Consider the following 22991-nt stretch of genomic DNA (forward strand, 5'->3'; position numbering starts at 1 on the left):
CCCGTTTTATTGGCTGCTTCCCTTTCTTGTTTCTTATCTGTGTAGATACACTCTTTTTTTTTTTTTTTTTTTTTTTAAATTAATTAATTTATTTATTTTTGGCTGTGTTGGGTCTTCGTTTCTGTGCGAGGGCTTTCTCCAGTTGTGGTGAGCGGGGGGCCACTCTTCATCGCGGTGCGCGGCCCTCTCACTGTCGCGGCCTCTCCCGTTGCGGAGCACGGGCTCCAGACGCGCAGGCTCAGTAGTTGTGGCTCACGGGCCCAGCTGCTCCGCGGCACATGGGATCTTCCCAGACCAGGGCTCGAACCTGTGTCCCCTGCATTGGCAGGCAGATTCTCAACCACTGCGCCACCAGGGAAGCCCTAGATACACTCTTGAATGTGAAATGAAGATGTGATTTTCATTTGTTGTGAAAAATGACTGACATTCACCATTGTCAGACTTTCCCCCAAAGTAGACACTACGTATGAGAGTGACTGCTGGATACACAATTGCAGAAGAAGACTCTTTACACTAAACTTACAGCAGCCTCTAAATATGAGTAGGGCCACCTAAGGGAAATCCTCTGGTTTGTTCTTTATGTTATTCTAACTGGTTTTCTTACCAATGCTGAAGACACAGGTAGTCCCTTATTAGGATATAAATATTTGGTTGAGAATCAGGCTAGCTCTGAGGAACACTTTTTATAGTTTTATAGACCTTGGTTCATGTGACAGTTTCCAGAAGTAAAGTGTAGAAATCACTGCTTTATTCATAGCTCTGTAGTTTACTGAAAACATGTAACCATGTGAACTAAATAACTAAGGAGTAACTATATGCTATTAAGTTGTATACAAGAAAATAGTGGTAGCCTGTTCATTTGTTGACTGGTAATTATATTTATAGAACACTTGGATGGCTATAGATGAAAAAGTAAAGTCTTATGGGAGTAATCTAGTTTAGAGGACAAGATTAATACACTAATTATATTATATATTTATATATATATTTATAATGCAATGCAACAATGCAAAGTCTTGATGTTTTCAGGTCATTCAATAAAATAGCAGTTCTGAGCTGTGGCATCAAAACACACTGTGTGTAGGGTGGTAGATATAATGAGTGATTTGTTACCAAAAATTGGTACAAAATTTGGTATATCGTTAACTTTTAAAAATAAGACAATTCAAGCTGAAGCCATTAATAGTATAAAATTTTCTCATGTTTAATATTACCAAGTGCTTCCTTGAGTAGGAGCTCCAGGTTTGTGTGTGTGTGTGTGTGTAAATATATAAGTATCTGTTTTTATATTTCTTCACTTTGTAGTTGGAAAAAACGTTGATCAGCCCTCAGAAGAGAAACTGTTTGCCTTGTATACCCGCTCAGGTGGGCACCTCTTTCCGAACAGGGGCAGTAGCATACAGTTTAATTATAAAACAAAATAAATGTGCTGGAAACTAATTTTATGCTGTGCAACAGGCTATCTAAACTTTACTGAATATTTATCTTACATGTGTATGTTTTATTGCTGCCAGTCAGAAGAGGACCTGACCAAGCCTAGTCCTGATTGAGGATGCTTTTTTTCATGAGTTTAAATGATATTAATCTTGAATCTGTGTTTTTAACACTCAGTAGAGTGCTACAAATATTATACGAATATAAGGATAAGTATATTGATAATCTCAAATCCCTAACCCCTAGTTACTCATGCAGCCCTTGCCAGGAATATGTCTCTGCACTGGTTCCATTCAGTTCTCCTCTTTTCTCATCTTTCTAGCTCTTTCCCTTCATCCCATAGTCATTTATGCTGCCTCAGATCCAACCAGTTAATTCTTCATATCAGCACTAATATGCTAACTGCAGACAATGCCTAATCTAGAATTGTTCAAAGTTCTGATGGTAAAATTTCTAAAGTATTTGCCAAGTATTCCTATAGGTCTGTTTGATATTGACTTTCTAATCTTTTCCACTGTCAGTTGCTCTTTGCTTCCGCATACTGGGTTTTTGCTGTTTTGACTGACTCCTGCGTGAATACACCAAATTGTTATATACAAACTGTAAATACTTTCCGAGAATTACAGTTTGCAAATTTGAAATTCTACTTGCCAACCACCTTAGTTTATAATGAAAGCCCTTGGTCTAGTATTGTAGGGTTCAAGTTGTGTGACTCCAGTGTGATAGTAATGACTCTAAAAAAATAATCATATAAGCACAATTAAAAGGAAAGGGAAATTACTGGGAGTTGGAGCCATCACAGAGGGCTTTATAAAAAAGTGGGATTTCAACCAAGGCTTGAAGCATAAAATATATATGAATGAATGAAAAAAAAAAAAGAATAACATTACAGACCAGAAGAAATAATTAAGGCAGAACATAGGAGCTACAGTTAAGGTACATAAGGAAATTGGCCTGATAAGGTACAGGAATTTATCCAAGAAGATTTGAACTAGATTGTGAAATATTTTGAAAATTAGACTGGTTATTAAATAAAATGAGTGGAAACAGGGTGCTATTAAAATATTTTTGAGCAATGGCATAACATGAAAACAGTTCTGTTTAAGTATTATTAAGCTGGTAAAGTGAAGTTCAGTGAGTCAGGAAATCTGAAATCTACTGTAGCACTCAAGATGTGAGCCGGAGGCTTCCCTGGTGGTGCAGTGGTTAAGAATCCGCCTGCCAATGCAGGGGACACGGGTTCGAGCCCTGGTCCAGGAAGATCCCACACGCCGCGGAGCAACTAAGACCATGTGCCACAGCTACTGAGCCTGCGCTCTAGAGCCCACGAGCCACAACTACTGAGCCTGCGTGCCACAACTACTGAAGCCTGTGCACCTAGAGCCAGTGCTCCGCAACAAGGGAAGCCACCACAATGAGAAGCCCACGCACCGCAACAGAGTAGCCCCCCTCACCGCAACTAAAGAAAGCCTGCGTGCAGCCACAAAGACCCAAAAATAAAATAAATAAATAAATTTATTTTTTTAAAAAAAGAATATTTTAAAAAAAGATGTGAGCCAGAAGAGCCTTTTATTTGGAGGAGGGGGAAGTATTGCGAATGAGAGACATTTTATAGGAAAATCGTGAAATTTAGTTTCTACCATGACATAAAATTCTGCAAAGGATTTTTGAATTTTGGTAATTAGGAACCAGACAGTGGCATTCAAGGTGGAAAGAATAAAATTTTTTTGAGGAGATAGATGGAAGAAAAATCAAAGAATGTCAGAGCTCTCTATGCCAGGTCCGAAGCTAGTTATTTCCCTTTGACTTATGATTTTAGCAACCCCTCAAAATTGGTATTATGTTCATTTTTCCAAATGAGGAAGAAGAGACTAAGAGTCACACAGCTAAATAAGTAGAGGCAGCAAGATTCAAACACAGGCTAGTCTGGCTCTGGGCCGGTTCTCTCAATGAGAATTGAAGAAATTCATTGTTAGCCCTCAGTGCTCTATGACTGATCCCCTTGCTTATTGGGTTATTTGTTTGCTATGTGCCTCCTGCAACTAGCACTTGCCAGCGAGCAGTCTGTGTTGTTCAGTTATATGGTTATATCCCCAGTACTTAGAACAGCGCAAGGCATTCGATACAAGTTTTTTAACCTACAAGTGAACACGCAAAACAGTCATAGACCTGGCAGCGGAAACTGAGCCTCTCCACTCACATTTCCCTTATTTGTCACAGCTGACCACAGCCCCTTTTTCTTGGTTTTCTCAACCACCACCTGTGTCCAAACATCCCAACCAATATATAAAATGAGTAACGATGCTTGATGTGAGAAGTTCATATAACCAGAGGCTACTCGGTAACGCTTGCTTGCAGAAAATGCTGACATAATCTAAAAGACTCCAAGAAAAACCTGCTGAGCCATGATGTTTTTCTTCTCCACTTTCTTAACTGCTACCCCTCTATAACAATAATAGTGAAAAGAGCCTGATTAAACATAGTGTGACCTCCTTAGCACCCTTCCTAGGACCCAGTGATGTGTGTGTTTGGTTGGCTTATGCATCTGCTTGAATTAATTTTTTTTTAATGCATTTTAAAATTTTATTTATTTATTTATTTTTGGCTGTGTTGGGTCTTCGTTTCTGTGGGAGGTCTTTCTCCAGTTACGGTGAGCGGGGGCCACTCTTCATCGCGGTGCGCGGGCCTCTCACTGTCGCGGCCTCTCTTGTTGCGGAGCACAGGTTCCAGACGCTCAGGCTCAGTAGCTGTGGCTCACGGGCCTAGTTGCTCTGCGGCATGTGGGATCTTCCCAGACCAGGGGTCGAACCCGTGTGCCCTGCATTGGCAGGCAGACTCTCAATCACTGCGCCACCAGGGAAGCCCCTTGAATTAATTTTATATAGTGTCCTGAGAATTTTATTTTCCTCATAATTTGGCACTTGACCAAATAGTGGTCAAAGTAGAAAAATGGGTCTTTGCATGATGGTTTGATACTTCCCCCAAAAAAGAATGTTCTGGCCTTTGATGTATTTGTTTTGTATCTAGGAGGTGGTGGGACTCACTGTCTTTAATAACCTGGTTCATTTGAGTAACCTGAGACTACTGGCCTTTGAGTTCTGATTTATTTTTTAAAGCTATATACTATTGCTTTGCCAGTGGACTACACATAAGAATTTTACTACGCTGTTTACTGTGACATTGATAAATGAGCCACTTTCTTCTCTTCTGTCCTTAAAACTTAAGTGGAAGAAAGTTCACAGACCCTTTTATATTTTTGCATATAATATTTGTACAGACTCTTTACCAATGATAGTTTTCATTTTACATCTTTCTTTTATCATCTTCTGCAAGTTCTTTGTACATTATTTTCCAGTGGTGATTTAAAGGCTAAGCATGTGTTTTGAGGCTGTGTATATAATAAAACATATTCTTTGTCATTCAGAACTCTGCATTCTATTGCATACTATATATGAATATGTGTATATATATCTACATATAAATAATAGTTAACATTTATTATAAACTCAGAATGTGCCTATGTACTGTAATAGCTACTTCATGTGTATCCTTTCAGATAATTCAGTAATCTTATGAAATAGATTTTATTATCCTCATTAAAAAATAATAGACTTTATTTTTAGAGCATTTTTAGGTTTACAAAAAATATATTGAGCAGAATGTACAGAAATGGCATATACTCTCCCTCCCTCCTATACAGCTTCTCTGGTTGTATCAACTTGAGCTCATGTTGTACATGTTGCAATTAATAAGCCAATACTGATACATTATTATTAATTAAAGGCCATAGTTTACATAAGGGTTCACTCTTTGTGTTGTATATTCTATGGGTTTTGAAAAATATATAATGACATGTATCTGCCATTACAGTATCATGCAGAATAGTTTCATTGCCCTAAAAATCCTCTGTTCTCCACCTGCCCTCTTTTTTGTAACAGAGAAAATTATAACTAGATGAAATTATTTTCCAAGGTTCACGTAGCTACATAAGTGTGAGAGCTGCTCGGCCTCCTGGCATCTGTGCTCTTAACTGCATGATCATTTAGTGAATCCTAACTGGGTAAGATTCTTGCTAATTCTTACTAACTTCATCAAAGTGTGATATGTGTAGCAAGTATTTTGCCTGTGCTTTCCTTTGAACTTAAAGTGCTGTGAGAAATATCGCAGGAGATTTTTAATTTTTAATTATTGGAAATTTGACAAGCCTTGTGAATTAAAGAGGAGTTATTGACTGGAGTAGCATTAGTAAAAGGAAAGAGGGCAACAGAGTGAATTTTTTAAGTGAACGAATAAAAAGGAGAAGTCATATGGAGAAATGAGTCAAAGTTGCATGAAATTTAGAATATTAGCTTAACTATACACCTCTATCTTTGGAAGAATTGTCTCCTTAAAAGTGATTTTTAAAAATATATGTGAAGGGGAAAGAACAACATCACCTGAAGTTTATGTGGTAGATAGCGTTTAAATTAGAAGGCACAGACAGATAAGATTGTTTCTCTTGACTCTAGACCCACAGCTTCTGGATACCACCCCGTGCCTTGCTTCTACCCAGTTAGCATAGATCTTCATTTTAACCTTGCAGGACGAGACAGAACTGTTTTAGGAAAGGTCTTCTTTGGGCTGTTCTCCTACCTTGAGTCACCCCTTTTTGTTACTCTAGAGTCAATTTTGGTGCAGAAGCTATAGCACAGCAAAGAATGTCTAGTTTTAGAATCTGCCTGGATTATGATATTATTTCATGAAAAATCAGTTTATTGCATATAAGCCTTTGCCCCTACTTTTTGCTTATTTTTTTTTCTGAGGATTACGGTAATGTTTGCTTAAAACTGTAGCTAGGGAGAATATCTAGCTTTAGATTAAATCCTGATTTAGCAATATTGTAGTCCTGAATGACAGTAGCAAGGATAAGCAGTAGTTGCTTGAGAGTCAACAAATTGTGACTTAGTTTCTTCCTATATAAAGTGAACGTTAAAAATAAATAAATAAATAGAATAAAGTGAACATTAAGACAAAATCATCTCAAAGCTAAAATAGTCATCATTCCTTATAAGGAAGAATGAATAAATGAATGAAGAGAAACAGATCAAAGGGAGAAAATAAAATAGAAAATGAAAATATGTTTCCCACCATTCCTGAAAACTCTCTTATCCTTTTGGTTTCCGTGAAACCATTTTTTCCCTTTTTTCTCTTGCTCTCCTGGTCTCTTCTCTTTGACGTCTTTAATGAACTCACTCTCACTGTCTCTTCTAATCTTGATGTTTCCCAGGATTCTGACCTCAGTCTTCTCTCTCAACATATTCTCTTTGATCATCCTCGTTTAGATAAAAACAAAACACTGTTTTTTGATGATGATTACTAAGTAGACATTAGTCTACTTCATTTGGGCCCAGGAGGTGAAGAATCCCTCATGATCCGCTGCTGAATCATCCATTTTCTCTGTTTTTCAAGGGTCGTAAGAGTGAGGCTGAAAAATTCTTCTTGAAGGCTATTGAGCTGGACCCCACCAAAGGAAACTGTTACATGCATTATGGTGAGTGGTTGATAGTTTTTTTCCCATGTTCCCCACGTTTACAGTGAATGTTGATATGAGATTTAGGTTGTGCTGGCAAAGAACATTTTGAGAGGACATTGACTTTGCTTTTGTAGATGTAGCCTCATGCTATAGTCTTGCCTTCTTGTTCAAAGCAGTCACGTTAACAAGGGCTATGCCTTATGTTTACTTTTAGTAATTTTCATAGGACTTCAGTGGGGCAAGGTATTTTCACAGTTGTTGGTTTTTGTTTTTTCAAGTTCAGTTTGGAGTTTAAATGAGGTCTCGTCAGAAAATCATCTTGCTCCTTGCCTGATGCATGGTATATAATTAAAATATTAGCTCTCTTTTCATTCTAAATGATAATGTATTGCTCACTGAAGGTATCATTTTGAAGTTTTAGAGGCTTACATTTTGGCCTCAGAGTCTTGCTTTCTGGAAGATATGGAGTTACCCCAGCCTGTACTCTAAATGCCTGAGATTGGGGTCAAGGATAAAAACTATAAAGGCTGTAAAGGATGTGTCTCTCACTCGGTTTATCTTAATCAGTCTGGAATGAAGTTACATAACAACTCTGTCACACTCCATGCTGTCATTAGTAGTGAGTCATGTGTTCAGTGAGGCGAAGTATATAGCTGGTTTGGTGTTGGTTAAGATGTGCTGATTTCTACCATATTTGCATTTGGACTGGCTTTCAAGGAGCCTAAAAGCATTTATTTTTGCTGATCCCTTGGAAAATAAAAACAAATTTTTGACCACTGTTGGCTTTGATGTGTTTGTTTTATCAAGTAGTAAACTTAAAGACGGATGGAAATGAAAAATCCTGGGAAAATAAAGCTAATATGCTTGTATAATATTAAATTTCTTCTTCCATTTCCCAACTAGTAAAAATAGATCAGTGACAGGCTATGAGTGTGGAAAATGGAAATTAAAAAATGGAGGATACATTTAACCAACCACCGGTCCATTTGTTTATATTGTGTGTATATGTTTATAAACCTAGGGTTGTGATACTTTATCTTTCCAGCATAACATAGCATGTAATTTCACACAACTTATTGCATCACCACTCCTGATTTTGTTTCACAATGCAGTTTTATTGCCATGTTAAAATAGTAGTCAACTAATTTAAGTTTGCTGCAGAATTTAGTTTACTTCTTCAGGTTTTCTTATATGAAGTATTTTAAATTAGGATTTTCTCATGCATATTATTTTGGGTGCCCCTACTGAGCTAAAGTAATTCCCTGATTATTTTCTATGAGTGCTAAAGGACCTCTGGTCATTTTATGAAATAGGATTTTTTTATCCTGTCTTGGTGCTTGCATTTTCTGAACCTCAAACTAATCCTACTTACTGCATCTTCTAAGCTTGTTTCCCATAATTTTATTATATGCTTTAGATTTTTCACATTCAATTCCTTTAAACTTCATCATTGCTTCATCTGAAATGCCACTGAAAAAAGTCACTATTTATTAATTTTAAGAGATAGCCCCCTTATTTATTATTCTGACTTGTCTGTCTTTACCCACTTCTATCTTTTTATTTATTATTGTTTTTTATATTACAGTATTCTCCTGAAAATAAATTTTTTTCCAGTGGTAGTAATAGGGAGTATTACTCCAATGAGAAATTTTGGGATTTAGTTTTAACAGAAAGTGAAACAAATTCTTTATTGTGTATGTTATTTGGAAAACAGTGATAGATGTTCTGTAAATGCATGTGTAAAACTGATTCTTCTTAGTACTCTTGGGTTATTTTAATTTTTTGGCATATACCTATTATTAGAAGTACACTTATTTTCTAAGGGAGGAATGAGTGCATAATTCAATATATTTTTATGAAATAGTTTCAATATTTTTTCCCCACTCTGGAATAGGAAATGGAAAGGACTGAAGATGAGGCATCAAAAAGCAGTAGTTAAGGCAAAATAACCTACAGACAGACAGGAAGCCCATAGCTGAGGGCCTCATATTCCTATCTCACTGTGCTCAGGTTATTTAAAAATGTACATTTAAAGGAATATTAATGATTTTTATTTGGAAAAAGTCTGCTTCAAATGACTAAAATTTAGAACTGAAAAGTTCTTTTAAAAGTATCTAATATAATCCCTGTTGTACAAATAAGTAGATTGAAACCAGGAGAGATGAAGTTGATTTGCCCAAGTTAGCTGTAAGTAACTAAATTTTGGGTCCCTTGATAACCATCATTGCTTTTTCTTCTATAATATGTATTCCATTTCTTTCACAACATTGTAGATAGAGAGACAGACAAGTAGGTAGATAGGTGGCTGGGTAGGTAGATAGATATTTTTGATTAGTCAGCCCTTCTGTGCAGTTTTAGAATGTCGAATTCATATAAATCATGACTTAGCTTAAAATTCTTAAGGAAGGATTTTTATTAATTTTAATATGTATAAGATGCAAAGCACTGTTGTATTTTCAGAAAGTGAGTCTGTGCTATGTAGACAATAAATAGGATGATGTCATTTTTAGAAGGTGATGTGGTGGGCAGTAGGGTACTTCTTGAAACCAAATAGTCAGGTTAAGCATCTTTGAGGAGGTGATATATGAAATCTTAGCTTATGCCAACTCTTTGAAGAGCCAGATGAGAGCATTTCAGACAAAAGACAGAAAGTTCAAAGGTCGCAGGCAAGAACAAGCTTGTGTTCACAGCAAAGAAAGAGGCGAATATGACTGGAGCATATTAAACCTGACGGGAAAGTGGGAGGAGATGAGCTTGGAGAGGAGGCAGGGCTAGAGCCCAGGGGCCTTTGTAACCAAGCTAAGGAGTTCGTATTTTATTTTAAGAGCAATGGAAGGGACCATGTGGCAAGACAGGATGAGAGAAAGGTCAGAGTACAGCGAGGGGAACTCTATTGCTGTCTCACAGGCAAGAAATGGTGGTGGCTTAGGCTGGGGAGTGTTGTGGGAATGCAAGTATTTAAATTGAAATTATACACTTACCTTCCTTAGAAAATTCTAAGATAATTAATAGGGAAGACCTATTTTCCATTTTTGCACCATCAATATCTAGCATATTGCCATGTCGCAGTAATGTGCAATAAATGTTGAGCTCAGATATATTCTTAATTTTAGAATTTGATGGAGGTTCCAAAACTGACTAAAAGTTTCTTCTGTTAGAATTTGTTTTGCTCTTTGTCCAAGAAGATGCATACTATGATTTTTATATCAGTTCTTCTCCAACTTACTGGTTATGGATATTCTTAGGGTATTTATGCCCATGGATTGAATGAATAATAACACTTCTTCAGCTTAAAACTAAATGTTTAAATGAAATGTTAATGTTAAATGAATGTTTATGTAATGTAAATGAAATGGTAAATGTTGTTTTGAGTCTTTTTTTTTTTTAATACTTTTGCAAATGCCAATGAAAATGCCAGAGTTGGTGAGTTTTGTTCTGTTGGAAATTCACTCTGCTGGGTGACTGTGTGCTTTTCATTTGCTTGTTAATGATACAAGTGACTAAGAATATGCCATTCAGTTGGGAATAGACAGGAAATTACAGGAATTTATACTGGCTGCAATGGCAATTAGAAGGCAGTCTTTAAAAGTACTCTTAGTTCTTTGTGTTTTGAATCCACTAGTTTTATGTCTTGGGAGAAGGGATTGCATTAGAGATTGCCTTTTTTCCTTCATGTTGGCTTGCAAGAAAGAAAGCGAGGCAGGTTTTTAAAACTGGTTTAATAAGTTGGTTAAATGTAGGACTCTGTGGTACCTATAGTCTCTGGGATTAAGATTCCCCATCTATAAAGTGAAAGGATTGATGTGGGCTTCCATAATGTTTTCCAACTCATATTTCGTGTTGTGTCTAATATATACTTAATTTCTCAGTGGTCTTTCATCAAAAATTTTAAGGAATATATAAAAAATAGGTTTCAATGAACATTTTGGTACATGACTCTTTTTGAATTATGGTTTTCTCAGGGTATATGCCCAGTAGTGGGATTGCTGGGTCATATGGTAGTTCTATTTTTAGTTTTTTAAGGAACCTCCATACTGTTCTCCATAGTGGCTGTATCAACTTACATTCCCACCAACAGTGCAAGAGTGTTCCCTTTTCTCCACACCCTCTCCAGCATTTATTGTTTCTAGATTTTTTGATGATGGCCATTCTGACCGGTGTGACATGATATCTCATTGTAGTTTTGATTTGCATTTCTCTAATGATTAATGATGTTGAGCATTCTTTCATGTTTGTGGCAAAATGTTCATTGCAGCTCTATTTACAATAGCCAGGACATGGAAGCAACCTAAGTGTCCATCATCGGATGAATGGATAAAGAAGATGTGGCACATATATAGAATGGAATATTACTCAGCCGTAAAAAGAAATGAAATTGAGTTATTTGTAGTGAGGTGGATGGAGTTAGAGTCTGTCATACAGAGTGAAGTAAGTCAGAAAGAGAAAAACAAATACAGTATGCTAACACATATATATGGAATCTAAGAAAAAAAAAAAAGGTCATGAAGAACCTAGTGGCAAGACAGGAATAAAGACACAGACCTACTAGAGAATGGACTTGAGGATATGGGGAGGGGGAAGGGTAAGATGTGACAAAGTGAGAGAGTGGCATGGACATATATACACTACCAAACATAAAATAGATAGCTAGTGAGAAGCAACCGCATAGCACAGGGAGATCAGCTCTGTGCTTTGTGACCACCTAGAGGGGTAAGATAGGGAGGGTGGGAGGGAGGGAGATGCAAGAGGGAAGAGATATGGGAACATAGGTATATGTATAACTGATTCACTTTGTTATAAAGTAGAAACTAACACACCATTGTAAGGCAATTATACTCCAATAAAGATGTTAAAAAAATAAATAAATAAATAAAATTTTTAAAATATAGGTTTCAAACTATGCTATCAGTAATAGTATAATGTTTTATTCATATCTCATCAACCTTACAGTGTACTCCCATGTCCATAAAAAACAAATCATGTCTAGTCTTTACAGAATTTAATTTATAAATGTCAAAGGTGAACATTTGGTGCCCTGATATCTCTTGTGGGCCTGTTATTGAAGGGATTCTCCATGAATTTCCTTTTGGCTCCAGTAGAAAGCTTCTGCCAAAAGAATGAAAGTCTAGGCAAGTCCCTCCTTGTCTCTTTGTCTTCTTTTGTTTTTTAAAGAATTACTGGAGGGCTTCCCTGGTGGCGCAGTGGTTGAGAGTCTGCCTGCCAATGCAGGGGACACGGGTTCGAGCCCTGGTCTGGGAGGATCCCGCATGCCGCAGAGCAGCTGGGCCCGTGAGCCACAATTACTGAGCCTGCGCGTCTGGAGCGTGTGCTCCGCAACAAGAGAGGCCGTGATAATAAGAGGCCCACGCACCGTGATGAAGAGTGGTCCCCACTTGCCGCAACTGGAGAAGGCCCTCGCACAGAAAGGAAGACCCAACACAGCCATAGATAAATAAATAAATAAATAAATAAATAAACCCAAAGTTTAAAAAAAAAATTTAAAAAAAAGAAAACGTGTCCACCAAAAAGCTTGAACTCAAATGTTCACTGCAGCTTTAGTAGACCCAAACTGGCAATAGCTCAAATGTCCACCAAACAGGTGAATGGATAAACAAATTTCAAAAAAAAAAGAATTACTGGAAAAACCATTTTTTCAGAAAGAATATATTATAAATCTTTTCTTTATATGCATAATAGTAAATTTGATATAGACTGAAACAACTAAAACCAGTGAATATTTGTTATAAGGTACCTACTATGCATAAATCTGGGGCAGATGGAAAGTCATTAGATATTAAGCACCAAAGCATAAAAAGTTAAAAGGGAGCAGGTTGTGACAAATGATAATGAGAAGAAGTACTCTTTTATGTAGACATTGGATGGTTCTTCTTTTCCCATCTAACTCTTAACCATATGTTTCTAAGAGCAAAGACTTTAGTGTCTTTTTCTTCATTATTGATCCTTTCTCTGGGTGATGTTCATTTCCAACAATAGTGACAAGTCCTGATCTTCTTCCTCCAGTTCAATATTTAGCAAGCACTATACTAGATGTAAGTGTTACCAAACTCAGGTCCAGCTGCTCGCTGCTTGAAAGCCAATACTCAAGAGGCAAGTATTGGTAGAAAGGAAAAGTTGCTTTAATCAGAAGGCCGGCAATCTGGGGAGAAGGTGGACTCATGTCCCAAAACTAACTCTGAAGATTCTGCTCAGCCTTGCCAGTTTTTAAAGGGAAAAACCTCAGCGAATCATCAAGACAGGAGGTCAAGCTCTGCATCGTTTTCCATTGCGCGCAGGCTGGCTGACCCCTCATGATCTTTCTTCAGATGTTATCTTGCCCATGTGGACTGCCTGCAGGATCGCTAAGGGAGCTGCTGGGGGTGGAAAGCTAGTCATTCTTTAACTACTTAATTATTCATTCCTACTTCTTTTAATTTAGGGAAAGAATCAACAGGTTAGGCAAGGTATTGTGCGCATTCAGTAGAGCATAAGTCAGGAGTTAGGTTAAATGTTACCTAGTGATCTCGTTTCTATAATTAAGGTTTAAGGGGAACTGAAATAGACAAACAGGAAAGGGGCAAAAGAGCTCTTACAAATCCCCATTTGTCAGACATCATTCCATTTCTATGGGATTAGGGACGAAGGTCCATCTTCTACAACTTCTTCATGCTGACATAGGGCACCATATTCTCAGAGTAGAAGACATGGCTAGTAGAAGTAGTTGACATGGCTCTGTAGCATCTCTTTGCTGACAATTTTAGTTGCCTGCTTACATATATGGGCACAGCAAGCTACAATTATTTTGATGCCCACAAAGATATAGATTATTATGAGCAACAGTGTTAATCCCATTCTCTTGAGGCCAGTTCTTGGAATTGTGCTACCCATAGATTCAGTACTGCTCAAGATGGAGCAGCTTGTGTCATGGCTACAATCTGGTCATCATGCAGTTAGCTTTTTCCCCTCTGGTAGTAATTATAGTATCTGTAAAACAACTCAGGAATGTGCATCAGACACTGAAAGACTCTGTGACGCTATTGTCCTTATCATTAACTACTTGAGCCTGCTCTTTTGTGACTCAGGGAGGCTTGGGAAACTTCAGCTTTTCTACAATCAAGAGGCAGGGGACATGGAGGGACCTTTGTACTTGGGTGGGAATTGGGGTGGGGAGCCACAGGATTCTGCTCAGTTTCATAGGGATACCACAGGGAACAAGACAGGCTCCAATGTAGACTGCAAACTGAAGAGGGAGGCACAAATTATAAAAATAATGATTTAATTACAATTACAATTAGTTTTTAAAAGGAGACACAGTATCAACTAAGGGGCCTTGACCCAGGTGGCTGGGGTGCAGGAGAGCCATGCCTGGTGCATGTAAGCTTTATTTAAATGATGAGTAGGAGTTCTCCAAACAAAAGTGTAGAACTGAGGGGATGCAATAAAGAACATTAAAGCAGAGAAAATGCTTGAGGCAGAAGGCATGGCATGTGTCTGGGGAATAGTTCAAGGACAGAACTAGGGCCATAGTTAGATGCTAAGAGAAGATACATAGAATGTACATCCAAAGTGAGGAAATCCAAATTATGAGAGCTGATCATTTTTCATCTTGGGCCCACAGAGAAGTGTGGACTGTTTTAAACTATAATTATCTTTATTATTTTTTAGAGGTATTACTATCAACAAGATTAGAATCCTGAAAACTTCTTACTACGTTTATCAAACAATTTATGATCTAACCCAATGTTTTCAGACCCTGATCTTCTTTGGTCATTATCTAACCCCTGTGAGGTAGGAATGGATCCCAATACATTTGACTAAGATAATAGAAGTTCAGAATTTTCAAGTGACTCTCCAGATCAGAAATTTTCAACATATGTCTGTAGTGGGAGAAGAACTTGAAAATCCAGCTCTTTCAACTTTTTAAGTCTAGAACTTTCTATTAATGTTGTAGTCTGTTTTTCTCCAGCATGGTTTATATATATTAAATTTCATTTCAAAAAGTAGTTACTGGAGAAAATTGTTAAAATATTGGGTTTGACTTTTCATCAGTGAACACTAAAAGAAGAAGCTTGAAAACTATGTAATGGGTTGAATTGGTGAGAGGCCTATGGTTTTTATTATTTGTAATTAAAATAGAATATGGCAGTGAACTGAGGTTGGTTGTAACATTTCATTTTTAATCACTTCAGAAATTGTAAAAGTAATTTTAAAAATTAAATAATGACCTAATTAGTAGTATTTCCTTGATTAAAAATGAAAATATATTTTTGGCCTTTGCAAAAATTATATTGAGATTCCAGTTATATTCAATGCTTAGGATGAAAACATTTTGCTAAAGTATCGTGCTTTGTGTGCTTTTACTGCTCCAAGGACAGTACAGGCAGTTTACAGGTGTATAATTAGAATTGGATTTTTCTAAATGTTGTTCCAAACTATTTCACTTCTTGCCTAGGATTTTTTATTTTTAAATTCTCTCTTATAACAATGTGTTTAGTAATTTAATTTAATCTTCCTACCTGTGTGTATTTTATATGAGATACTTTCCAGAGACTTTTAGAGTTAAAACTTTCCCATGAGTAATATGGGAAGAAATAGGGAAGGGATTAGCTAAGCTTACAAGCCAAAAATGAAGGGAAAATTAAATGATTAATTTGTTTCAAAAAAGGGATATAGTTAAAGGACAAACAGTAAAGTGATAGGAAATAATTTCCTTAAAAGCAAAAGGTAAAAGATCAGGCTACTTAAGACATGAGAAACTCTATAAAACTACGAGGAAAAGAGAATACCAAGACCAAGGGTTACGAACAAACAGTTCTCAAAAGAAAAAATATAATAGGTTTTAAAAGATAGGTAAACATACAATTTCATTAGAAATCAAAGAAATTCAAATTCAAGTAAAGAATTCAATGAATTCTTTTCAGCTGCTCTAGCACTTATTCTCAGTAATTCTTCTCTTGGTAATATATCTTAAGAAAATATAATTTTTTTCTATGTTTATCAACAAAAATAGTAATCAGACCACAGCATTACTATTTATTAGAGGCAAAAATTAAAAAAGCATCTAAATGCCCCAAAAAGGAAAATAATTAAATAAATTATGGTTATCCCCTTTTGAGGAAATATTATAAACCCTAGGTTAAATTTATAAAGAATAATAATAACAGAGGCAACTATCTATGTTATGGTACATGAATAATGATTAAATTATACAAAATAGATATATCATTAAAAAAGCAAAGTAAAACAAGCAAACAGTGTTAAGAAGGGATATTTTAGCTTTTTGGACTTTTACAGTCAATTTTTTTTAGGGGGAGGAACAGGCTTAATGTTTTCTATTTTATGTTTTCTTTAATGAGCATATTAGTTTTGGAAGGACTAAATTCTTTAGCAAAGTGTGAAAGTACAAGCATCTTAATCTATTGCTCAGATAGTCTGTAGAAAAGATAGGAAAATTATTATAGTAACCAAATAATTATCCAAAAATTATTTAACAGAACTCAACATGTAAAACTTAAGACAAAAATTAAGTGAGAAAGGAATAAAAAGTAGAGCAAGGCATCTTGTCTGAATTCTCTTTAAATACTGTATTTCCATGATGAATTCATCAAATATAATAACAGTACAAACATTTACTAAGTGCTTTTGTGTCCTGAGAAATTCGCATTTAATCCCCACAAAAGCCAGGTGATGAGGTTACCTGTCTCCATTTTACAATGAGGAAGGTGAGGTCATCAAGCTGTAAGGTAGATTACCTAAGATTTCAATGCCACTTAGTATAGAGGCAGCATTTGAACCAGAACACTCCTGACTGCTGTGTTGCACTGTCATCAACTCTATGTCAGTGTAAGAGATGAACACAGATATTTTACATCCATGGATGCTTTATTGGTGGATGATACAATATGTATCAGATACACTGAAAGTTAGGAATCGCTCACCTTTTATTATCATTCGGGACATTTAGAGGTAGAAGACTATTTCTATTTATCTTGTCAAACATGGACAACTCATTTAAGGTCCAAGCTTTAGTGAATGATGAGGTGGTCTTTGTTCTTCTGTTGTTTTTTACCTTTTTATTCTGAAGCCATAAAAGACTTGAAAATAAGAGGGAGAAGTCTTTATGGAATTCATGCATTTATGATGAATATTCCATTCTTGGTTCTATCTGAATTTTCTTTTGAGGAAGCAGAATAAGTAAGAATTTTGTATACATATAATATTTATTATTTTGAATCTACTACTTATTGGCCTTTTAAATTTCATTTCCAATAACCTTTTATAGAAAGTATAATATAAAATACTACTTAAAATATGAACACTTTGGGGCTTCCCTGTTGGCGCAGTGGTTGAGAATCTGCCTGCCAATGCAGGGGACACGTGTTCAAGCCCTGGTCTGGGAAGATGCCACATGCCGTGGAGCAACTGGGCCCATGAGCCACAACTACTGAGCCTGCGCGTCTGGAGCCTATGCTCCGCAACAAGAGAGGCCGCAATAGTGAGAGGCCCGCGCACGGCGATGAAGAGTGGCCCCCGCTTACCACAACTAGAGAAAGCCCTCGCACAGAAATGAAGACCCGACACAGCCATAAATAAATAAATTAATTAATTTTTAAAAAAAGAAAATATGAACACTTTGTATAAAATTTTAGTTTTCATAGTACAACTAAAACTCTTAATATATTAAGTACATAGTATATCAATCTATAACCCCTATGCAGTGTATACTTGAGCTTTATAAGCATTTTTCATAAAACACATTTAAAATCCAACTCATTGTGGTGATAGCAATCAGGCATCCCGCAGCCTGGCACCATTGTCATACAAATGGCCCCTTGTTAGTAGTACAGCTGTAAGCAAATGTCTTTACCTCTCAGCGCTCCCATTTCCCCGTATGGAAGATGCTCATAATACCATGCTTCTGAGATTCCAAAATGACAGAGGTCTGGCTCACTGTCTTAGTCCATTCAGGCTGCTGTAACAAAATACCACAGACTGAGTGGCTTATAAACAACAGAAATTTATTTCTCACAGTTCTGGAAGCTGGAATTCTGAGATCAGGGTGCCAGCATGGTCCGGTGAGGGCCCTCTTCTGGGTTGCAGATTTCCCCTTGTATACTTGCACGGTGGAAGAAATGAGGGAGCTCTCTGAGGCCTCTTTTATGAGAACACAAATCTCAGAGCCCTCATGACCTAATCACCATCCAAAGGCCCTACCTACTAATACCCTCACCTTGGGAGTTAAGATTTCAACATTTAGACCATAGCACCTACCAAGTTTTATTATATTTATTATATTTCAAAGAAGAAATGCATACTATTGTTATGAAATACACAAGGATTATAAGATGCTTCACAGTACTAGAATGATTAAATCAATTCAAGTAATATGGCGTGGACTGACTCCAGAGTTTTCAGAATTTACATAAAGGAAAGTGCTTGGTGTCATGCCAGGCACATATGTATCCATTAACGCTCGTACTCTTATTATGGAATCTCAGTGTCAAACAGTTACATTTCTGACCCAGTGCTGGGTGCTTTTATGCACGGTTTGTCACTCCAGTAATCTAACCCTGTTAGATTAAAATAACGTTATCCCTGTTTTACAGATGCAAGATTTAAGGTATCAAGAGTGTAAGTGACATATCGAAGGCCCTTACGCAGAGTAACTTGGAAGAGCAAGGATTTGAACCTTGTCTGATCTCCAGCCCATGATATTTTTATGGTTTGCCTGGTGCTTTCAAAGATTCACTCTTAGGAAATATGAGCCTGGTGGGTCTTCAAAGGTGACACAGATCCAGAATGCTGAGATTTTGGAGGACTGCTGGTGGAGAAACCCACGGAGCTCTCATAATCATGTACTTGAAAGCCTCAGGAAGGAAGGGCAGCTTGAGGTCATCAAGGCAGGGAAAGAGCCTGAAAGGGGCAGATGGAGGGAAGGAGCTTAAGTAGAGGGGAGTGAAAAGAAAAGACAGGAGGCAAGGCACCAACCCCCACCCTGGGCAGTTTTATTCATGCTGCCTTGTTTGTTCCTTCTGATAACACAGTGAGGTTATCCTTGTTTAAAAAGTGAGGAACCTGAGGCTCAAAACCAGAGAATCTTGAAAATAACCAGGTGGCCTTTCTCCAGCACTGAACACAATACCTCACACAAAGAGGGTGGTCAGTCAATATTTTGTTCAATAAAAGAATGACTAAGGGAGGATAGACTGGCTTTCAGTTGGTTTTACTCTTTCCTTTTCTTATCTCTGCTTCCATTTTTTGCATGGGAATAGAATCTACCTTGTTTAAATCATTTGTGACTAAATCTTGTTTTGCTAAGAAAAAGATACAGTTAAGTTCTTGTCTTTTTTTTTTTTTATAAATTTATTTATTTATTTATTTATGGCTGTGTTGGGTCTTTGTTTCTGTGCGAGGACTTTCTCCAGTTGCGGCAAATGGGGGCCACTCTTCATCGCGGTGCGTGGGCCTCTCACTATCGTGGCCTCTCTTGTTGCGGAGCACAGGCTCCAGACGTGCAGGCTCAGTAGTTGTGGCTCACGGGCCTAGTTGCTCCGCGGCATGTGGGATCTTCCCAGACCAGGGCTCGAACCCGTGTCCCCTGCATTGGCAGGCAGATTCTCAACCACTGCGCCACCAGGGAAGCCCCTAAGTTCTTGTCTTAGTCCACTAGGGCTTCTATAACAAAATACCATAAACTACATGGCTTATGAACAACAGAAATTTATTCCTCACTAGAGGCTGAAAGGCCCAAGATCATGCTCAGGTTGATTTGGTGCTGGTGAGGCCTGCTTCCTCATTTACAGCCATCTTCTCTCTGTGTTCTCCTGTGGTGGAAGGGAAAAGGGAGCTCTCCGAGGTCTCCTTTATGTGGGCACTGATCCCATTCATGAGGGTCCCACCCTCACGAGCTAAGCACCTCTCAAAGGCCCCACTTCCACATACCATCACTTTGGGGGTTAGGATTTCAGCATATGAATGGGAGGAAGGCACAGACATTCAGACCATAGCAACAATTTACATATATTCTTTTGAAGATTTTGTATAGGACTCAAAAAGCTATAAAAGCAAGATGACGAGAACTGAATTAAGTTTTGGATTAGGGCACAGAAAATGCACTGGATTTTGGACGGCAGATCATGGATTTTGGAATGAGGCACACCCAGCCCTACTGCTGAGTATCTCCTTGAGCATGTTCCGCCTTCCGCTAGCCTCTCTGCTGCTCAGTTTCTCAGTCTGGAGATGATTGCTACTACCTCAAGTTGTGAGGATTCACTTACAATTTCATAAAATAACTAGCATGTAATAAATGCTCAGTAAATTGTAATAATGGCCATTTATTCTTTTAAAATTATAGTGGAAACCATACTAATGTCCTGGAATGAATGAATTGTATAGAAACATTTTTGAATAAGATATATAAACGAGGGACAGAAATTAGGGGAAGAGGAGACAGAATAAAAACCTAGGAATTAAGAAAAAGACTAAATCCTTACCTGTCAACGTGCAGACAGGACCAGAGAGAAAGGGAATAATTGCTTATAAGAAGAAAGAAGATTATAAGTTACAAGTAATTGGGAACAGGGAAAGAAAGGGTGGGGAAGAAAGAGACAGAGACTGTTTTTCCAGTCTTAGCTATTTGATTTAGTGACCGAATGCACTTGGGAGATTCTTGTTTGCATTCTGCCTCTGCTTAATTAAAACAGTTGTTCCCAAAGGTACGTTCGTGTACCCTGCCATTGACTCCTCCGTGCCTTCGTGGATGCATCTGTAAGTGAATACCTCCACAAAGACCTTAGAGATGGTGTGGAGCACTGTGAGAAGACTCTGAGCTCTTCTTAGGAAGAGGATGTAAGCTCTTTGACCACCTCTCTCCATTCTCATTACCGCCTGCCTTAACTTAGTCTCAGCGGCATGTTCCTTTCTGTAGTGACTTCGGTGTCTGCGTTTGAGTCCTCTGTCTGCCTCATCTCTGTCCTTACGGCTGCTTTGTCTCAGGTTACACAATATCCCAGAACAAAGTGAGGCTGCTTACCTCTGTCTTTGATTAGGTTGTACCCCTCATTTAGTTATGTCTTTCTCTTCATCTTTAGGTGATGAAACTCAGATTGTTTCAAGTCTTAGCATGAACGTCTCATTCTTGATGAAGCACACTTGATCTCTATTGAATCTGTGTATTACTTAAACTTATAGTGGGATTGGGTTGCTTCCCCCTCCGTGCCCCTTCCCCCGCTCCTCCGCTCTCTCTGAGCTCTTCAACTCCTCCCCAGTCTCCTCTCTTCTCCTCCTTGCTCCCCACTAATTCCCATTCCCCATCTGACAGTCTTCATAACTCCATCAGTTTCATAACCCTTCTGGAAAGAGTCAGGGGAGAAATAAATGCAATAAAGCAATGCTAACCTTCCTGACCTCCTTTTCAGGTGAGCACAGAGCCCTGGCCTGCTGTTCTTCTACTCTCCTTTGTACTGGACACCTTTCATGCCACCTGTCCAATTCAGGGCAAATTCTTGGCCTCATCCATGTCCCTGGATCTTACGGACAGATCCAGGGCCTTCCAGCCTCAAAGTGAGCAGTCCAGATTGAGCTACTGGGCGTCCTTTTCCTTGTTTCCCCGGCCCGCCTGTTTTCTTAGCCAGTAACTGTGGCACATTTATCACACTGAGTCTGTCTCAGTAAACCAGAGCTTTTATTAACTCAGGCGGCCAACGCACAAAAACATAAAGCAACAAAACTCATAGAAGGGCAGGGGAGAGAGATTGGTTTGAAGAGTGAGAGCATGCCTCACTCAGACATTCAGCAAGCTTCCCTTCCGAGAAGCAAGAGAGAAGATTCTCCTCCATAATTTTACTTCTCCCAGGCATAATGAGCACACATTAACAAGTAGCCTGTCTTCAGCAGACTCTCTTTTCAACAGCTCGTCTAAATCCTGACCATTGGGTTATCACCCATGCTGTCTTACCAGGAATGCATTACTCACCTCCCCTAATAGAAACAGCCCATGAAGGGCTCACCTCAGCTCCACTTTACCCACTCTTCTTGTTATCATTAGATGTCACCAAAAGCATCTGCCCAAATCCTTCCACTATGGCTTTTTCCTTGTTCCAGTCATCTGAATCTTTGGAAAAAGCCCTCAGGTATAGATAATTGCTTCTGGATACGACTAATATTCTTTTTCCTGATCTGGCTTCTGAATATATGACCATAGTCGCTTTGTAAAAATTCACTTACTTGTGCCCTTTATGTATATTTAACTTTGATTATAAGTTGAACAAAGCCAAACAATCCACCTCCATCCAGAAATGATGCACTTAGCTTGATACCTTGCACACCTCCCTTTTCAAATTTATATCTGTTTTATAGTTAAACTAGTTAAACTATCTCCATAATCTCCTCTTTCCTCTGCTAGATGGGAACTATTCCAAGGATAAATGTTGCACTTATCGGGCTTCCCTGGTGGCGCAGTGGTTGAGAATCTGCCTGCCAATGCAGGGGACACGGGTTCGCGCCCTGGTCTGGGAGGATCCCACATGCCGCGGAGCGACTGGGCCCGTGAGCCACAATTACTGAGCCTGCGCGTCTGGAGCCTGTGCTCCGCAACAAGAGAGGCCGCGATAGTGAGAGGCCCGCACACCGCGATGAAGAATGGCCCCCACTTGCCGCAACTGGAGAAAGTCCTCGCACAGAAACGAAGACCCAAACACAGCCATAAATAAATAAATAAATAAATAAAATATAAAAAAAAAAAAAAAAATGTTGCACTTATCTTCATATCCCCCATATCTTGTTTATACAAGACACAATGTACATATCTTGGGTTGGATACTTTAACCTACAGTTTCTTCTTTTCCCAAACCGTTCAAGTGATTCCATAGTACAATGGAATATAATAAATTTTAGCCACCTTAGGTAGTTTGAACTGTTCTGGAATTAAGATATCTCTGAAGGTATAATTGATGTCTGGATCATTTGTTGTATTCCGAGGGAAATTCAAAGCTCTAAAACCATGGCCACGGCCACCATGTTGCTCAAGTCCAAGAGACACATTCATAGA

The 22991-nt window shown here is 38.1% G+C and overlaps 1 protein-coding gene across 10 annotated transcripts in view; it reads left to right on the forward strand.

Moving 5' to 3' along the window:
• TMTC2 (transmembrane O-mannosyltransferase targeting cadherins 2) overlaps positions 1-22991 on the forward strand; it is a 1049079-nt gene that overhangs the window by 441134 nt on the left and 584954 nt on the right. For all 10 annotated transcript variants that reach the window (XR_009505423.1, XM_059936614.1, XM_059936611.1 and 7 more), the window contains exon 10: positions 6883-6964. Coding sequence is in view for 9 of the 10 variants with exons in the window: in XM_059936614.1 (XP_059792597.1) it covers positions 6883-6964 (82 nt within the window). In the remaining variant the exon portion in view is untranslated. The remainder of the gene's footprint in view (positions 1-6882; positions 6965-22991) is intronic.

The sequence above is a fragment of the Balaenoptera ricei genome, chromosome 10 (genome assembly GCF_028023285.1).
Source record: "Balaenoptera ricei isolate mBalRic1 chromosome 10, mBalRic1.hap2, whole genome shotgun sequence".
Taxonomy (NCBI): Eukaryota; Metazoa; Chordata; class Mammalia; order Artiodactyla; family Balaenopteridae; genus Balaenoptera; species Balaenoptera ricei.